Here is a 20,660-nt window from a genome sequence, read left to right as displayed (position 1 = left end):
GTGTTGAACACTACTGCAAAGAAAATGTGAAAGTATGTAAGAAGGTTTAATAATGCCTGACCATATGACTAATAAATTAGAGGTAAGTGGTTACTAAAGAGTGCATAATCGTCAAATTCTGTATGAGCCACAGCAAGGCTTGTGTCTAAACTGACAGTAAATAATTTCCCTGTATGAAATCACTTTTCTTCTGTGGAAATAACTGATTATGATTATTAAATATTTGACTTCCTGTCTCAAATTCGTTTAAAAATTATTTAAGGTGCAACATTTTCAAAAATGTTGCACCTGCATTGGGTTGCAAGGACAAACTCTCAGATCAAACTGCTTCACAAATTGTCCAACATAATATCCCTAATAGTGTTACACAGAAAACTGGGGAACACCCACTCAATCAAGCTGCATAAATTGCTATTCAATTTTACAGAAAAAACAAAACAGAAAGTCAACATCTTCTCTGTTATCATAAGCTACGTATCATACTGATCCATACACCAGTGGCTAAAGTATATTACGTCCACTATAATTTTAATATGTGAACTGTAAAAGGAAGATTCTGTTATTTCTTGCTTCCAAAGTTGCAAAAGAATGATTATACACGCACTGTGCACAGATTAGATAGTAAATCTTCAATCCACTGTGGCCTTTAATAATTATTCTATGAATAAATAAATAAATCAGTTAATTAAAAATATATAAAAAAAACAACTGATTGATCTATATTGTAGTGCAAGTTCAGTAACTGCTAAATTTATTTTTAAACTGACGTTTTTTGAGCTAACCAAAAACCTGCAGATTACGCTGGTCTAATCATCCTCCCAACATCTGCAGGGCACACTTGTGTAGCGGGTAAGTACAGGGGAGGGGCCCTGAATGTAAACATCACAGGGGAACCAATGATTAACACGCATATCATAAAATGTTCATTTTCATAGACTACCATTGGCTCGTCTTCGGTGGAGGGGCGGGACCTGCAGGCAAGATAAGTAGACAGAGGAAGCGCCTGATGACCCGCTGGAACTTGGAGTCCATTGACATTATTAGTTGGTCCTTTTCATTCGGAATAACGCAGAGGAAAGGAAAACAGCTAAGTGCAGGTTTGTGTAACAAGTAGTAAGCGCTTGTACCTGTCACAATGAGGTCCAAAACAAAGCCAGCACCGCCGCTAATATAAAACTTAAGCAACTGTTTGTCAGCTCTGAGGCTAAACCTGGCTAGCTTGACATAACGTTAGACTTTTGCCTGCTGTTATCAGAGGACATGCTGCGTGCTTCTCTGCCGTGTTGTGTTCTTTATCGATGTCTTTTAAGGAACTTTTGCATTCGGGCTGCTCGTTTGTCAGTATACTCTGATATGTATTGTTCCTGCTCTGCCTCTCCTGCCATATCGTAATCTGTGGACTTTATCAGGTCTGCTGCGTATGTGGAGAACCACCCTCAAATGACACGTTTATCTCTCTGGCGCAATTTCATTATCACGGATGAATGTTTGGACTCCTCCAGAGCCTTGGACTTTATAGCTCAAAAAAAGAAAACCTAACAATATATTATAAAATGAATGCGATGCCCAGTTGTATGTTTATACATTTGCTTTCAATGAGTCATACTTTCTTAGAATATTTATTTATTTATTTTAAGTGGTCTTGAGCAATAGTTCTCCAGAAACTGTTGCTCAGCATTATTAAAGCAGTAAGGGATCATCTTGACAAATAACAGTACAAAAGACAGCCAATATCCACAGAGGAGCTGTGAATGTCCTTGGAGAAGTCTGGAGAACTATTTTGGAAGACTACTTAAAGAAATGACAAGAGAATTCAGACTGTTTTGAAGAATAAAATATTGACTTTCAAGCTTGTTAGAGTTGTACAGATCTGTTTTTGCGTTATTTCTATAATTTCCCCAAAACAACCTAGAAGGTAACCTTTAAACACATTTCCCATTTTCCAAGCAACACTGTAAAGAAAGGAGGGGTGATGCAACATTTTTGCACAGTACTGCAAGAGGTTTGCCTGTAAAACACTGACTGTAGAACACTGTATATTGATTTCCAGAAGCTGCATCTACATTTGTGATCATATATGGGACATGTATGATCATATGAGCATGCGTCTGTGACTGCTTTTATACAGCAGAAATCCTAAATAAGACTGTTTAGATTTTTGTTATTGGAATTGTTGTCTTTTCTGTTTTATTATCTCAGTCAAATGCAAACTTGGTTTGTAGCACAGCGAAGGGCTCGAATACCATCCATCCATCCATCCACTTCCGCTTATCCTTTTCAGGGTCGCGGGGGGCGCTGGAGCCTATCCCAGCTGTCATGGGCTCGAATACATTTTTTAAATATAAATTTTAACAAAATCAGAAGGGAAAAAAATTAAGTCTTTGCAATTTGCCCAACTCTCTATTAGTTTTTTTGTAGCCAGGACCTCATTTGAACAAGGGTGGAGTGTTATGTTATCTTTAGCATGGAGTAGCAGATGGTTAAAATACTAGAATTTCACTCATAAAACCTGAAAAACAAACACCTTGGCTGGACTGTCCCACACAGCATGTCTTGTCTCTTTTGAAAGGTGACACCATGGTGACAGAGGGGGAGCCAACAGATTTTGTTAAAGTGTTGCACCTCATGGTTCTCTCTTTCACCTGGGGCATGCAGCTTTGGGTTTCCTTCATTGCAGGTAAGTGGGCCACAGAGCAACAAGGCATGGCTTCAACAAAATGCATGCGTTCCTGTTTTGACACCGTGTTAAACGTCTGTGCCTGCAGGCTTTGTGTTGATTCGGCAGGTAACTCGGCACACCTTCGGCCTGGTGCAGAGTAAGCTTTTCCCAGTGTACTTCTACTGCGTGCTTGGAAGTAACTTTGTCAGCCTGGCTGTGTATGCTGTGTACCATCCCAGAGAGTTGCTGGACTGGCATGAAAGTGTACAGGTGAAATATCACACGCTGCTAGGAATGAAAAAACTGAGCACTTTTGATTGGGGGAAAAAAGAAAAAATTAAACATTTTGTGAGTGAATCGTCATCGAGTTGCAAGCTTTCCCTTTTCATCTTCCAGATGCTTCTGTTCTTCGTGGCGCTGATCACTGCAGGTCTGAACGCCCAGTGGTTTGGCCCAGAGACCACTGAGTTGATGTTCTTGATGAGGGAGGTAGAGAAGGAGCACAACCTCGGGGAAGAGATCGGCCTGGGCAGCCAGAAAGAGGCTTACACCAAGCTCAAAGAACAGGATCCCAAGTACAAAGCCTACAGGAGCAAGTTTGGCAGTTACCATGGGTTGTCCAGCCTCTGCAACCTGATAGGATTCCTCTGCACCACAACTAATTTGGTCTACACAGCTTTGAATTTAGCCACCATTTAAAGACAATGTTTTAGTTATTAAAGAACCAAAATGCCGTGCACACTTTTGTACTTTGTTATCTAACAGTGTTTCTGGTTCAGAACACTGATAAATGTGCAGGATTTGTTGGTTCTTTTATCACTTTATGATACAGTAGGATTAGGACACACACTCATACGACTTGGATTGGAAGTACTTTACTTTACAAAAATCATTTCGCCAACTCTTTCTCTATCATATCAGTGTTGAATATGAAGTGTGAATCATAAATAGCAGCATATGTGACATTTTGCAAATGTAATTACAGAGAATTCTGCATCACTTTATCTGCCCCAAGTGTCCTTATGTGCAAGAACTATCTCCAGTGAGCATGCAGAACTCATCATGTGCTGTTCACTGCTGTCAGTTAAGCACTCTTAACCTTTTTGATTACAAAATGGTTTTTTTTATCTTGTATAATTTTATTTTATTTTTTGTCTTTTTTTTTTTTAATGTAGTTGGTTTTTATTTCTCAGAAAGCAAAGAAAAGTACCAAGCGACATGGAAGCAATGCACGTCCCTCCCCAGTAGGGGGCGATATTTGGACAAAGCTTTCAGATCCATCGTAGCACACAACATAATGCTATTTCATGTGCACCATGACTTTCTTGATTTTGTAGTGCATTTTAAACTTGTCACCACTGTTTAATGAAAACTATGACTGGATGATTAAAGTGTTGTTTTGATTCTTCCATTTGGATCAACCGAGTGATGTCAAAGTCTTTCTGGTGTTTGGCCTAGTGACACGAGCTTTAAAAGCAAACACTTATTTCAAAGAATTGGTTTAGGAAGAAGTGGTCCTGTGATTCTTGTGGATGAATAAAGCCAGGCCAAACAGACAGTGCCTGCTTTCAGAATAAGCAGGTTTTAATTAAATTCTCGGTGATGCACGTCAGGTTGTGAGGAGAGCAGCCTTGGATGCGGGGAACAGAGCTTTGCCGGCCAACTACAGGATAAGCGAGGCACCATTGCTATTAGAATATGAGCACTAATGGACTGTAGTGAAATCATTTCAATATAAAAAGCATAGGCTAGAGGCTGAAAGTAAATGAATTACCTTGTCCCCAATGCAATTAATGTTGGTCCTTTAAAGGCTGTGATCAGGTTTTTAATGTTTTCTTCCAACCCAATGAAAACAGCATTGTATAAACTGGCAGAATTGCTGTTGAGCATACAGTTTTATCTTACTAAAACACTGATGTGCCATGCAGTCATGTCACAAAATAAACAAGGAAGTTAGTCAAAGAGTCTTGAGGAAACAGCACAGCTACACATGCCAACCTTTTGAGGAGTGTAAGAGCTTTACCTGCCTATCAGGTTATCTGCTGCAGTGGAATCAGGAAATAAACCTTTTTCAACCAGGGAAGAGGTTTATTCACTGATCTCTTCAATATTTCTCATGCATTTACAGAGCTGTTAGTGATTATCTCAAAAAGTGAATAATGGTACAAGAATTCTTTGTATGAGGAAAAAAGCTGGACACAGAGAATATGGATGAACACACGATGTTAAAAACAGCTAAAATTCCTCAACTCTGGGTGTGCAAAATAAAACAAAAGAAAGCTAAGAACAAAAGGAATTGTTGGGGCCTCCTCGCAGACAGGTCCAACCATTCCTCCCTCATTCCTGAGTCACACAAGGAAATGAGTCTGTATTTGTTTCCGAGAACGTAATACTACTGCAGTCGGTATTCTGAAAACGCCTGCTAGTTTGTGGAGTCGTGATGGTATTGCAGTGCAGCCCTGCAGTAATATAGTGTGTTAAATTAATTATGAGTCTAGAAGTCTCAAGCTGCTTTATTCCATCATGTCTTGTGGAGAAATTGGTCCAATTTGCAATTGTCTGATTTCAGTGATGGATAATGCACCTATGCATCATAAAACACCGAGCTCCTAATAGAACCATCTGTCAAAGGATTCTGCTGCTCACTTTGATACAAGCATTAAGGGCCAGGTCTCACACAGCTTCACCTTAGACATGATCAAGTTTTCTGCAGTGTGCACCAGAGAAAAAAAATGAGCAAAGCTCCACGTCTTAACTGAGATTTTGTGATAATAGCTGCTGGACATTTTTCCTGATGCCAGTGTTTGCACCATTTAGGCTCTCTTCTAATGTTGAGTATCTATTCTTATCTATCCTTATACTTAACAGGTTCATTTGTATCTCTCATGTTATCGCTTATCTTATCTTATCTTATCTTGTATATAAGCTTAAAGGGTCAATCACAGGACAAAAAAGGGGATGGGGGAGCGGGGGGGGGGGGGGTTACAAAAATCTGCAAGCACAGGTTAGATCCCTGTATATTTAATGTGTATATCTGTCTGTCTCCCCCCCCCCCCCCCCAGATGTAGTTCCTTCTGAAAGCAGAGAGCTGGTCACTTCTCTTACACTCAGCTGTACTTCACACCACCGAGCTTGCAATCCAAATGCACTTAGCTGTGGAGCCCATTACTGGTAGTTTATTTTAAAATGACACAGAAAGGCTGTGATTGTTTGGAAGGATGAATCTTGGTTACAGTGAATACTACATGGTGAACCTTTGGCTCCCCCACCCCCACTATACCTTGACAAGTCAGTCTGGCACTCAGCATAGAACCACAAAGTATCATTTTACTGGCACCAATTGAACAAAATACAACAGTAAGCTTTAAGCCTGACCACAAATAAAGCAAATAAAGATTTGCTTGTTATCCATTCATAGTAGGCTCTTGCTGTACTCCTTTAAAGGTGCTTGTACAGGGATTTATTATTCATTAAACAAAGAGGAGTTAGCTGTTTCCACCCCCAGTTCTAATCTCCATACGTGCAACAGCTGCTGGGGCAGAGTGATATTATCATCAAACTCTCTGGGGGAAAGAAAAATAACCTAAGTATCACATCTTTCACAAAAAAGGAAACAATTAATGTAAATATCACAGGGTTACACAGCGAACTGGGGGGTGTCGCCATGCTAATGCAGGGCTGCATTAGCATAGTGAAAACATAGGAGTTTTCACTGCATAGTGAAAAACATAGTGAAAACATAGGAGTAAATATAATATAATATAATATAATATAATATTCTGAACTAACTACTGAGTCGTTCACGTCTGCGTAAGGATATTAGAAATTGCTTGTGTTGTTTATTCAGGGTGTGTGGCTCTCGCGCGTGCACTTGCGCACGCACGCTGGACAGCCCGCTCCTCCTCGCGCTGGTGGCAGACCTACACAGTGTCGTGGCGTTTAGGGTGCTTGAGTGTCCGCACCAACTCTGTCACAGCGAGAGCCGCGGCTTCAGCCCCAGCTGTCCACAAACCGAGAGCAGGTTGTAGTACGCGAACAGCGAAGCGAAGGAAAAGAAAAGTAGTTGTTGAGGAAGGGAAACAGGTCGGAGGGATATTTCAGGTGCACTTTATTAGCAGACTTTGATAGGTCGTTTGCTCCGCGTATTACCGGACGGGAGATACCAGAAGTAGAAAGGAAAACGAGTTGGACGTTTCCTTTCTTCCGCAAAAAAAGAGGTACGTTTCTCCCTTTCCCAGCTGTTTTCCTGCACAGTGCTTCCTTCATGTCCGACTACTAACTGGGAACCTTTACTAAAACTTCAATGTTTCCTGCTTTATCCCTAGGCTTTATCCTTTATCTGTGTAGGCTTATCCCTACAGAGTAATAATACACACTCTCGTTTTGCAGGAAATATGTTGACATAAACTAAGCTGTTATTTGTTTTGTTTTGTTTTCACCCAGTATCGAGATAGTACTGAAGCCTAAGCCTGAATTTTCCATCTGTGTTTGTGTCTCGGTCCTGCTCCTAATGAGAGAACAGATGTGCTGCTGCCAACTAATCGATAATGGTCATTTCCTGTTGGTTCAGGCAGACTGCTGCCTCTGGCTCAGCAAACAATGCCAGCTGAGGGATCTGGCCGCACTGCCATCAGGCTCTATATACCATAATGGCCTCTATTTGTTTTACTGGGGATAATGACGCTCCTTTGTGCAATAAAGGAGCTCCCATTCTCATCCACTCAGCAGCTCCCTGAATGGCCAGTTTCACTTCATGGAGGATGGCTGGTCTGTGGTATGAGAGCAGGTGCTTGTCTTAGTCTTCCCAGCTGCTCACTGAGACCTGGTCCTGTGGTGATGTTTGAATAAGCTGCTTTTATTTCCTCATATTGTTCTACTTATTTCAGAGACACCATTGGGTACTTTGACCATAGAAAGAAATCTTTATAACTGTCCTGCTTTGCAATTGTCTTTTTTTTTTTAAATATCATTTGCATACCCAGAAGTAACTTGACTCTGCAGAACTGAGCAACACCACAACAGGAAAAGCACTTTAAATTCTTGTAATCTCTACAACATGTAATGAACAAGTTTTAAAGTTTTAGTTTCTTAAAAATTTATGAAACGTCAGCAAGCTTATGTGAGTCTGCTTCTGCCTGCAGGCGTTCTACACTGCACAGTAAACACAAAGGACAAGTGACACGGTGTACTGCAGCCTTAAGCCGAGCTCAGTAGAGTGGAAGTTAAGACAGTTAAGAAACATCACTTTAAAATGAGTGAATCAATGTTATGTGATTTCTGAGCAGAAAAATGTACCTCAAGTTGCACAGGCATCATGTGATTCAGGGTTTCAGAGCCAGTATCCTGAGAGATTAGAAAGAATTGGGAGACGTGGTGTGGGGCCCAGGACCTTTAATACCCAGAAACACATTTTTCCATTTAAAAGGATCGTGAGAGGGTATAGCAGGTGTGCCTAGGGCTCACATTCAGCAGGAAAGAAAACTTGTTTTACTTTCACACAGTTTTACAATACAAAACCCACAGAGGCAATTTAAAATGCTCAACTGAAGTGAGGCTTAAAGTCTGGATTAACCCTCCAGCTAAACTGCAGCTACTTTTAAAAAGGTGGTCTTACACTTATATACAGACAGAGTTCTTAACAAGTGAAACACACAGACTTGTCCTCTTATGCCCTGTATGGCAATTATTCTGACAGTACAGAGTGAAGACACTCTTTCCTCCTTATTTTGTTTTCTTTAGCTCTCATGGTAGTGAGATAGATATCTGTGTTGAGCTCTGGAGACCTCCATCTGGCCAGTTAAAAGCTGAGCGTACTGACTGCCTTGACCGCTAATGGGTCTTGCGGGCAGCTGAGTCAAAGTCTGGTCTCCACGGAGACGGGTCTGACCAGAGAGAGGCACAGCTGAGCTGCAACGATTGATCGGCTGTGTGTGCGTGCGTGCGTGCGTGTGTGTGTGTCTGTTTGAATGGACGCACATGGCCAGCTCTCTGCCCTCCTCCTCCCTGTGTTTGGTTGACTGACAATAAAAGGTTTGATGGCAGGTAATCTCACACTTGCCCCAGAAGAGATTACACTGAGATTAATGGCTGTAATGAAACGATTGGACAGATGGCAGGACGTCCTGTACTTTCATTTAAAGGAAATTTTCAGGTTTTTAGTGTGTGTATAAATGGCACATCGAATGAAAATATATACAATCAGCAATTTTGTTTAGTTAAGTCACAACATCATCAAGTCAACTTCTAGTTGAAGTAGTCATTCAGCGTGCGTACATGCCAATCACTTCCTCCTCTCTGCTTCTTTAAATTAATGATGATTTCTGCTTTTCCTCAGTAGAAATCTGCAAACGAAACATTTTTCTATGTGTGTGAGAGCTGTGAACAGAGGTGTTATGTTTGTGCGTTGATTGTCTGTCCATGCAGCTGCTGCTTTGCTAGTTGTAACCACTAACCAGTGTGAGGGATGTGATAATGCAGTTGTGATGCCGTTAGTTGATTTTGGTAGGATGTTTCAAGCAAGTGCTTTAGTTTATCCTGATTTTTCACATAGACTTTGCCCTCTCGTAAATGCTCCAGATGGCATCAACTGAGTCGCGGCTCCAGCAGCAGCCCTCGCAGAAGGATGCAGCCGACCAGAACTTTGACTACATGTTCAAGCTGCTGATCATTGGCAACAGCAGCGTGGGGAAAACTTCCTTCTTGTTCCGCTATGCCGACGACTCCTTCACCTCCGCTTTCGTCAGCACCGTGGGCATTGACTTCAAGGTCAAGACTGTCTTCCGCAATGACAAGAGGATCAAGTTGCAGATCTGGGTGGGTAGATTTGAGATAAATGAGAAGTTCTCTCTGCCAAGCTACAGCATCAGTTCATTCTGCCGTTTTGTTTGCCAGAATGAAGAGGAGCTTCATGTGTACTCTGTGATAAGCTGTTGTAAATCAGAGTGGATGCTCCATACTTCTAAAGGTGTTATTGGTTTAGAACATGTTAAGTCTTTCACCTCTTACTGAACAAAAGTCTTAAAAATACATTTTTCTCAAACTGTGGTTTGGCAGTTGTGCAAGTGTACCCTGTGAATTGTGTAAATGTAAAAAGCATGACTTCCTCATGTTTTATACGCATTTATACTTCCTACCCATTATCACGCATCTGCTAAGTGTCAACATTTGTTTAAAGGAGATGGATGGTGGTGCTTACTACAGTTTTAGTTGTAGTTTTAAGCCAGGGTTTGCCTGTTTTACCTTAGATCTAGTGGTACCGTGCCTTTAAGAAAAGTTATGGTATGAATGTTTTTTGACACTTTTTTGACCACCTTTTGTATCGGTATGGTGAACGTGTTAGCCTAGAACAGGGACATCGGACTCATTTTACATCAGATTAATTTTACATCGTGGGCCATATTTTGATCTTACGTGGGCTGGACAAGTGGATCTGCCTTTTCTGTCAGTTTAACTACACATTTACATACATGCAGTTTCAACAGTATTTCTTAAGTTTTCTACAAGCTAAAGAAATGCTCCTGTGGTAAATGAAAGAAATCTGTCCATACGATTTGGACTTAAGCTGTAAGAGGTAAATGTGTAAAATTACAGAAAAAGTTCTGGTAGCTCAATCTCCAGACTGTGCTGTATTTATAAAACAGAAGGTTTCTGTCAATTAATAGAAAATTTTTTCCAAAGCCGTTTAGTGGGCCGGATTATCTTTCCCGGGTCAATTCTGGCCCAGGCCTTATGTTTGACATCACTGTCCAAGCAGATACAATTTCTACTAAATCTTAAGATAAATTTCTGGATACTTAGCTACTGTTCACATGACTGTTCACTAGCTTTAACTAACTTTATCTGCTGATTACAGTGTCACCTGGATGCCAAGGTGGAAAAGTGTTCTCTATCGTGGGTTATGATGTCCTCTTCATTTAAATATAAAATGTGTTTTGACAAATTGGGCACAAATTCCTTCCTCTTTTGCTTCCAAGGTTGAGAAAGTAAGATGTATTCATTGTTTAGTTGCTGTACATTTCATGTAGACACTGATGCAATACGTTGTGTGCAGCATTTATAGCAGGCAAGGTGTTTTGATGGTGTTGTTTGTAAGTTAAACACCATCTGAAACAGTACAGTAGCTCCACAGTCACATTAGCACATAATGCTTCCTTGTTGTTGGAGTCTTCAGGTGTTGATTCAGCTGTTTTTCTGAGCTACAGTTTGTAGTATTGTTGCGTGTTGCATTCGACAGTTGATGTTGTTGCTGTAATTCACACCACTATTCCTCTTTGCTAACTCATTTTGTCATGCATGTTTATCACACAAGATCATGATTTTGGAGAATTTGCTATCGATGCTTTTCATGAATTTGTCATTTCTTTGACGGGCAAGCAGACATTACTTCCCCTAATAGTCATACAGTTAAGATAAAAATATCAAAACACACATAATTAGATTGTGAACAGTTTGATTATTATGAATAAAACTGTTAAGCCTTACATTAATTGTATAATGTCTACTGTGGGTCAGCACTGTAGACTATAACTAAAAGATGATGTACTGTAGAGCGGATGCAAACTCCGGGAAGGTCTGAAAAGTGAAGTTGGTGAGATGGTCTTCTGAATAGAGCTGCTCGATTGTGGGAAAAAAATCACAATTATTTTGTTCAGCATTAAGGTCTCGAATCTTTAACACAATAACTCTACATTTGAAAACTTTTTGTCAACTAAAGTCTCTCTTTCTGTCATCTTGGCCATAATCATTAGAAGTTCTAATTGTAATTTAATTTAAATGTAGTTGCACAACCCTGGCTTTCAGGAACTACTGCCGTAGTTGCAAAAAGAAGTCAAACTGAGTTGAAGTCTCTGAAAGAATAACCCTGCTTCTCGCTTGATTTATGACCTCAGTAAACACTTTCCCAATGAGTTTTCCGCCTCAGTTATTAACGTCAACACAACATTATGCTTGTTTTTTAAATTTTAGTTTATTTAGAGTAAATTACATGAAAGAGCATTTTGACAGGTCACTATTATATGAGGATCCACCCCACACTGTAACAACAGCCAAAATAGAGTTGGGGCTTCAAAAGGAACTTCAGTGGCTGACCCCACTTTTTAAACTATATGGTAACATCTGGTTAAGTCACTCAAATTTATCTGCAACATGGTGACAGGATGGCATGGGTGGATTACTAGTTTTTAAAAAATCGATGGGTAGTTGCATTATGGGAAATCTAGGATTCAGTATTGGACCAGGGCTGGGGCAAAAAAAAAAGTCAAACTCTGTTGTTTCACCCCAGTTTCTTTTTGTTCTTCTTTTAAACTTCCACCTTCAGAGAACTATAATGGGTACCTTTAAATGCCTGTGCCAGTTTTTGAGATGATACTTTTCCACCTTTTTACAGTTAGCAGTTGAGAAACAGCAGGAATCAGCTTCTATGATTGATCAGCCCCACTGACAGCTTTACTAACAAAGTTAACTTTGGAATGGGCTTTCATATTGTACTATAAGGTGTATCCTGGCAGCTCACCTTCCCTCACACTATGCTACAAATCCTGTCTATATACATTGTTTAGGCTGATCAAACAGATGATTCATTCAAACCAGCAATCTGTGAGCCACTGTATGATCCACAAACAGTGACCCGAATGAATCAGCAGCCGAGAGGAGCCCACACCAAAACACACAGTCACCTAGTGTGTGAATGTGTGTGTGTGAATGGGTGGATGACTGGTTGTGTAAAGCGCTTTGGGGTCCTTAGGGACTAGTAAAGCGCTATACAAATACAGGCCATTTTTACCATTTACTAAAACTGTGTCTCTTATAAATGACATGCAGCGTTAGTGGTGTTAGTCTAACAGCTGATCAGGAGGGAGAAAAAAAACAGCAGTAACTAACTTGACTGTGCACTTTGTATTCAATAATTAGAGGACATTGTTATGGGGTTCTACAGAAGCAGCAGTACTGATGGTGCTGTTGGATGACAAAGAAACCTGGTATTTCCTAAACTCAGGAAGCAGAGGAAGTTCCTTATCAGCGTCTCACTGAGCCATAGCGAAGATCGACTGCGAACTCAGTAGTGTATTTAAAGGGTGTGGGAGCAGCAGGCATGTCTTAAAACAAGCACTCTCTTACATCGTGTTAATATTTAACTCTGTAATAATTCAGGAATGCTAAATTAAAGTTGGCTACCTAACATAAGAGAATTCACCAGAGCCTTTGACAAAGAGAGTTGCAGATTAAGCCATTGTGCCAGCTGCCAGCCTCACTGTGTGTATCATGGAAAGTAGTCTGATAACGCACCACGTGGCCCTTGCACAGTGCATGAACATACAGGAACTCATGTACAATATGAACACACTGTGCACACACACTGTGTACATCCCTGCTCTCATGTCATGGAAATAAATTTCCTTTCTTTAAGCAAACACACACACCTTTTGCACATTTAGCACTACACAGCCGCACATATGCCCGGGCGTGCTATCCCTGGGGATGATGTCCTGTGTGTGCCACTGCTTCATGCCGGTCGCTTATATAAACGCAGGTGACGCATGTTTAAAGATCAGGGTCCCAGAGACGTCAGAGCTTCTGATTGTGCACAAGCCTAATTTAAACTCCTCCCTATCTGTCATCGCATATATGCACACGAGGGAGCAGCTTTTGTTTGGGGTTTATTGTAGCAACCTTGGAGACTGACTGTTTGGTTAGTAATGCTATTATGCTGCCAAATATTTGATCATCCCTTCGTGGATGAGATAAAGATGGACCTGGGATATATCACACGTTACTGAAACAAAAATAAACTCTGACAGAGCAGGCTCTGGAAAGATTAAAGAATAAAGCTTGAGCACTCTGCTCGAGGGATTTTACCAGCAGACTGCCCTCTGTGTTGGTTGTTTTCGTAAAGTGAGAAGGATCGCTCTGGTTGTCCACCTAGAGCAGTCCTAGCTGTAATGGAACATTCATAACCTTCAATGCCCTCTGGTTACCTGGACAACCCACTCTTCCTCCTCATCAAAATGAGGAAAACATCAGACACACACAGGCCCCTGATGCAAATTAAGGACTTTAGAAAGGTTACCAGGTAACCACGAGAGTGGCGGCGAGATAATCAACCAACTCACTCTACCTTTTTGATATTTTATGCTTTAATTGTCCAATAAATAAACTGAGCCGTTGGCTGTGATATTACACAGCCTCCAGGTGGTTAGTAATCCAAGCCACAAGTCCCGGTGTGATGAGAAATGATTGTGGCAGGAGCTCGTATCTAAATGCCATCTTCCCCTGGACTGTGTGGTGCAGAGAAATGGCATTTTGAAGCAATGCAGCCAGTTGGTTTGGAAGAAAAAAACTACATGAAGGTCTCACAGAGTGCAGCAGAGCCTTGACCTACCCTGATATTTACCAGTACATGTCTAATAAAACCAAATACAAATCTGACTTGAATTTAACTTAAAAACAATTGAAAAGAACTTACCTAACCAGTACTAACAAGAATCATCAAAGCTGGTGAAACTAGGAGTACTAGTAGCATCATTACATGAAAAATAACCCTATCCCCACCTTCTGCTTAAAATAGCCATCCCTGCAAGATATTTCTAAATTATAGGATGTAAATGCAATTATAGGGCATTAATGCTGTAATGGATGACTGTCAAACTTGCTCTACTTGGACTGTGTAGTGTCAAGTCAAAGCTGACACCTTAGATAACTGTTACTTGGAAAGAGTCCAGGGTTAGTGTTGGCAATACTGCCCCCTTGTGGTTTAAAATCATATACTGGAGATTTTTAACCTTAAAAATGTAAAGTGAATGAAGCAGATAGAATGAAGTATTTCATGGACTGTGTATTTTTGTATAATTGCAGGACACGGCAGGGCAAGAACGCTATCGCACCATCACCACAGCCTACTACAGAGGAGCCATGGGCTTCCTGCTCATGTATGATATCACTAACCAGGACTCCTTCAACGCAGTTCAGGACTGGTAAGTGTGGAATGAGTGAAAAGCTTTACTATTAATACTGTCTACATTAGATTATGTATTTGTAATTTTGTTTTATCTAAAAAAAACAATTAAAAAAATACATTCTCGAGTATTTTATCTAAAGTGTGAAGTTGATGCCAGTTGATGGAACATGAAGGGGTTTTTGGTATGTTAGTGCCATCATGTGGTCAGTTGTGAACTGAGACGTAAACGTGACATCCCTGTTCTTCTTTGTCCTTTTTATATACAGTTAGAGCAATAATATATTGTACAAAGTTAAGTAGTTTTATCTCTGTACACAGCCACAGTGGAAACAATCAAGATATGACTGAAGTGCAGATTTTCAGCTTTAATTGAAAGAAATGAACAAACAAAATCTTTAATGGTTTAATAGTAACGTGACTTATAATGAGGCCCAAAGATGGTGCCATTGATGTCAGTGCAAGTGAGGGAGGCCATCAAAAGGCAGAAAAATAAAAGTAAACCTATCGCTGAGACAGCACTATTTTAGGAGGAGCCATTCTTCAAAATAATGAATGCAGTGGCCGCCTCAGCAATACCAAAAAGCCTGAAAGACAACAGAAGACAAAATACATGATTGGAGAGTTCTTTTCACAATTAAGAAAAACAGCCTCTCAACATCTAACCAAGTTAAAAACACTCTTGAGAAGGTATCATTGTCAAGGTCTACAATCAATCCTTTGTGAATGTACATATAGAAGGTATCTAACAAGTCCTTTTATATTTACATTCACGAAGGGTGAATGTGAATATAGAACTTCCTGTTCGTCTCAAGAAGAGGAAGTTCAAAAGAACATCTAAAAAATCTAAAAAAAGTCTGTGCAGTTCTGAAAATAATTCTCTGAACAGATGAAACCAAGATGAACGTACCAGAATAATGGAAAGAGAAAAGTGTGGAGAAGGAGAAAACTGCTCATGATCTGAAGCATACCACAAAGAAATTGGAGATACTTCAAATGCCAAGTCAGTCACATGATCTCAACCTAGCAGAGCGCTTCCCAGTTATTAACTTAAAATTTGAATGCAGAATGATCCACAAAGAGCAGCTGAAGGTGGCCGCAGTAAAGGCAGCATCTGGTGACATCCATGGGTTCTAGACTTCAGGTGTCACTGTCTGAAAAGGATTTTCAACAAAGTTTAAAAAAGTCTTTATATTTAAATTCATGTTAGTTTGTCCCATTCATTTTGAACATCTGAAAACAATGTATTGTGTATAAAAATAGCTGAGTTATAGGTGGAAGTCTGCAGTTCAATCATATCTTGATCATTTAACACCCACTGCAATGGTGTATGTGGGCAAACTTCAAATTTGTGTCACTGTCTAACAAGGTATGGACCTCAATGTATTTTTTTTGCCAGATTTCCCAAAGAGTTTAGTGAATCTACAGCAAATATGCTACTTATCATATTTGGATGATTCTAAATAAAAATGTTTATTTAAAAACACTCAACAGCACTGGATAGCTGGTTTTTACCCCTCAGCCGTAATGTCGTCACCCTGACGTAGACACTGAAGTTTGTGAACTTTAGAACAAAGGGATGTAGGAGTTTCAAATTGATACCGTAGGTATATCTACTAAAAATCTCAAAACAGTTCAAAATCAGTGATCCCAGCGTCAAGATCAGTGGGCAGAGGACAAGTTTTCTGAAAATGTTGTGAATGCGATAATTTGAGAAGGACGTCACCCAGGATTTAGAAATTGATTCCATAAATGTATCTAGTAGGAGCCTGAGGGGTGAACCCCCTGCAGGGGGTTTAGATTCTTGTGGTTTGGAGTTGCAGCCCAAATTAGATGAGAAATGCATTGCCGTGCTATATTAATGCAAGAATTTGTAAATAATGTACAATAAAGTCTATATTTAACTGAAAGTAGTACAAAGTACAGTAGACAATACAAAAAGTACAAAGACAACATATAAACTGTTGAAACTGAGAAATCATATAGCTTTTAGAAAAAAAATGCTCATTGGAGATGAGATGAGATGAGAGACCAGTAATGCATTTGAAATGTATTTGAAATGCATTTCAAATACATTTCAAATGCATTTTAAAAAACATCATTAACAACAGGCATAATTAGGAGTTTAACTCTATGATCTCAGGAACAATTCTGAATACTATTCTCTGTGAACACAATTCTTCACTGCGTCCTTATATGCAGTTTAATCTCTGTCATGCGGCTGGCAGGTGATTGGCCTAAACCTCTTCAGGGCAGTCTGAGGTCAAGTGGAAAACTGTTCTGTGACTGATGATTCAAAATGTGGGAATCATGGATGCCACGTCCTCAGACTAAAGAGGGTTGGGACTGTGTGGGTTGGTATCAGGGACATGTCACATAATCAATACATTTGGTGCATTATAAAATGAAAACTTTTGTGCAGTTGGAATCCTTTACCAAGAAAGAAGAGAAAACATTTAGCTTTCAAAACAACAGTTTTATTGACACTAGGAAAAACTCGCCCTATATATCTTTTTTCTTCTTTATTCAAAACAAGAATGATTAGCAAAAAGCACAAAATATTTAAAATGAAAAATTTTAGATAAAATGTAGTATTACTTGCTGAAGGGTTCATTCAGTCGTGATGGTTGCTAAAATGTCTTTGGCTTTGGGCGCTGGCGACCCAACACTGCATTGGCAAGGAGATAACAGAATGAAAAGGATGTATATGAAGATGTAAAACAGTGGGGTTTATAATAAATCGGTTTTTTTAACATATAGATATTAATAGTTGTTGTATATGTAACAATGTTTTGCGTATACAATGGTCCCTCGGTAAAACGCGGTTCACCTCGCTGTTTCGCAGATTTTATTTTTGTGTGTGTGTGCAATTTTGCATACCTTTTTACAGCGCATTGTGTTCTGCATCCTGATTGGCTGTTGACTATTTTCAGTTGATCTCGTGCCGTGTCTCCTGCACAGTACAGAATGCGTTCAGCTTGTCAAATTTACATAAATCTTCGATCGCTAGCAACATGACTCTGAAGTGCTGTACTGTGTGTTTGTAAGTTTTCTCCCCAACAAACACAACAATGTCGACGAGACGTCATCACCTGCGGGTGCCTTTGGTTTCATTCTATAATACTGGACTTATTTGTCTGCAAGGTTTGAACTTCGAGTGTTTAAACAAGAAAGAAAAGTGAAAATGTTCATGCCTGTCTGAGAAAACTGTCTAAAGTGTGTAGTGAGGGGTTTTACAGCCTTAAAACATCTATAATAATTGTAAAAAATAAAGTTGGCTACTTCGTGGATTTCACCTATCACGGGTTATTTTTAGAACGTAACTCCCGCGATAAACGAGGGACCACTGTATGTTATTCTGATTGGCTTACCCGTTAAGAGATACAGTTCATGCACACATATGTATATACATATGCTTTGATCATTATAGTAAGAATAGTTTAATCAGAGTGTCCTATATATATGCATTTTTTTTCTGCTGTTAATCATGTAGACTTTGCAACTCTGGTTTTGTCTTTCAGGGCAACACAAATCAAGACATACTCGTGGGACAATGCTCAGGTGATCCTGGTTGGTAACAAGTGTGACCTGGAGGATGACAGGCTTATACCCACAGAGGATGGCCAGCGACTGGCTGAGGAGCTAGGTAAAAGCCGTTAGTGTCACAGTGTTATTTCTTTTTAGCTTAGAGTCTGCAGACACGTTTGACTTGTCTTTTTTGTAGATTCTGACATTAGTACATCTATTTTTCATAGCAGATGAATTGAAATACCATTTAGCTTTTTGACTTTGCTTCATGTCAGGTTTTCAGTTCTTTGAGGCCAGTGCCAAGGACAACATCAACGTCAAGCAGGTGTTTGAACATCTAGTGGATGTTATCTGTGAGAAGATGAACGAGAGCATGGAAGGAGACGCCAACCTCATAGCCAACCACAGCAACCAGGGCCTTAAAGACTCACCTTCAGAGAGCCACGGGGGCTGTGCTTGCTAAACCATCTGCCTTCTTAGTCTCCCAACACACACACACACACACACACACACACACACACACACACACACACTGAAGAATAACTTGTCTGTGCCTCAACCATGAAAAGTGCCGCACCTCCCCTTTCACTTGAGCCATACCGAGCTCTGCCCCATCCACACAGCACAGATAATCTTCAGCACATCCTCCTCCTCCTCAGACCTGTCTTTCCTTCGAAGAGACCCACTCTGTCACTTTCTTTCTCTTAAGGGAGACTTTAAGCCTGCAGACTTTAAGCCGCCACATACACCTCTTTGACTGCTGTAGCCCCATTAACTACCACGTGAAATCTAGTGAAACATTTATTCAGTGCATTCAGTTTTCTTAGACAAATATTTTTATAGACAGCAACAAGCTAGCTATCAGTTTATCTTGAAATTTTTGATTTGATCGATGAACTGTTTAAATGTGTTATACTGTAGAAACCAGTAATGTCAAGTTCCAATAGGACTTGTCTTCGGTCTAATATTTATTAAGGTATTGATTTCTGATGGATTTTAGCAGCTCCGAGACGTTTTGTGCTTAATGAGTCTTGTCCAGGATGCTCCCCTCTAGGGACTGATTAAAGGAAGGAAACATGAAGGAGTCTTGCACAGCGTGCTGAAAGTTTTCAGCATTGCCAACCCTCAAGGGCAAGTTTGACAAGAACTTTGCTTTCTTGTCAGGAGTAAAAAAAAAAAAAAAAAAAAGTACCACTGCTGCATATGGTAAGTAAAACTACTGCCTAGAGCTGGTTAACTTAGCCAAGCATAAAGACATCGATATACTAAACTTCATATTCAAAACATACTTAGACTCACTTAGAATATAGTAAGTCAGTAGAAGCGTAATAACTACTGTACAAACACGTGTGACCAGTCTACTCCAGTCTAGAGCTTCCCTTCACCTCTTCTTCTTGCTGTTTACTAAATGTCAGGTCTGCCACACAGTGTGATGTACTAGTGTCAGCAAGCCCCTCATGTGACATGTCCTCTGTCCGCCTTCTGTCTCACACACACAAACACACACATACTGCTCCCTTAACTGTAGCATGGTACTGTGTTTAGTAGGTGAGCAGTTACAATGTGGTGAATTATCTTTTTTTCCCTTTGTTTGTTACTGACACGACTGTTTTCAAGAAGTGCAGCACATTATGTGTGTTTGTGCCCAGAAAGGGGGACAACCACTGATCTGTGAGGACGATAAGTCCGGACACCAACCGTGCTGTTGCAACTATCAGGAGGAACAGTGAGCCGGTGCAGAGCATCACTTTATTCCCCATTACTGTTATAAATCAATGTGAATAAAATGCAGTTTTAGAATGACTCCACATAATTGTATTTTATACATCTTGTTTTGTTCCTGCTGTTTGGACAAGATTTCAGTGTTGAAAGGTCAGTTTGACCCTCCTGAAAACGTCATCCTGATGGGAAAGATTGAAATTTGGAGTGTCTTTTGGATTTCACCACAAATCAGGGATGGGAATACAAGAATTGTGTGTTGTTGTTTTGCAGACTGTTGACTGTCAGTTAGTATTAACCATAGCCTCTGTACAGCGATAGCAGCCTCACACTGCTAACTGCTGGTCAGCCCACTCCCTGCTACTGTACGAGCCTGCGGCCACTTATCGCTCGTGTCAGCATGTGCTGCTGAATAGTGATATAGTTTGACAGGTATTAGATGTTATCATATCACGTGTCTGTGGCATGCTGCGCTTTGATGCAGGGGTCTAAAATAGGGAAGTTGTGTGCAAGATCAGTAATTCATAACACTATTTGTATTATATCATGCAGTTTTGCAGTGTATTAAAATGGCATGCAAAAACCATGTTTCTCTTACTGAGCTTCTGATGGGGACTGCTGCTTGAAACATGCTGTTCTGCTCTGTCCACTGATATCACATTTTAGTTCAGCAGGTATCTGCCATTGTGCTCAGACGCTCTTGTGCAAACAGGTTTGAACCTCAGCTTTTAGTCCTAGAGATGTTCTTTCTTTCTTATGCTTATGGCATATATATTTTAATGTCTTACATTCCTGATTGATAGC

The 20,660-nt window shown here is 40.1% G+C and overlaps 2 protein-coding genes across 2 annotated transcripts; both read left to right on the top strand.

Moving 5' to 3' along the window:
- The first annotated feature begins 941 nt into the window (after window positions 1-941).
- On the top strand, window positions 942-4,076 carry tmem205 (transmembrane protein 205). Its single transcript, XM_004562889.5, has 4 exons — window positions 942-1,097; window positions 2,570-2,677; window positions 2,766-2,929; window positions 3,056-4,076. The coding sequence occupies exons 1-4, from the start codon at window positions 1,007-1,009 to the stop codon at window positions 3,356-3,358; spliced, it is 666 nt and encodes a 221-aa protein (XP_004562946.1). The 5' UTR covers window positions 942-1,006; the 3' UTR covers window positions 3,359-4,076.
- A 2,451-nt stretch (window positions 4,077-6,527) lies between these two features.
- On the top strand, window positions 6,528-19,941 carry rab3db (RAB3D, member RAS oncogene family, b). The gene is made up of 5 exons (XM_004562888.4): window positions 6,528-6,876; window positions 9,236-9,472; window positions 14,510-14,628; window positions 18,131-18,255; window positions 18,413-19,941. Exons 2-5 carry the CDS (start codon window positions 9,236-9,238, stop codon window positions 18,598-18,600), a joined length of 669 nt encoding a protein of 222 aa, XP_004562945.1. The 5' UTR covers window positions 6,528-6,876; the 3' UTR covers window positions 18,601-19,941.
- Window positions 19,942-20,660: the final 719 nt, after the last annotated feature.

This window comes from Maylandia zebra, linkage group LG4 (assembly GCF_041146795.1).
Source record: "Maylandia zebra isolate NMK-2024a linkage group LG4, Mzebra_GT3a, whole genome shotgun sequence".
Lineage (NCBI taxonomy): Eukaryota > Metazoa > Chordata > Actinopteri > Cichliformes > Cichlidae > Maylandia > Maylandia zebra.
Note: the sequence above shows the minus strand (reverse complement) of the source record. Positions and strands in the feature narration are given on the sequence as shown.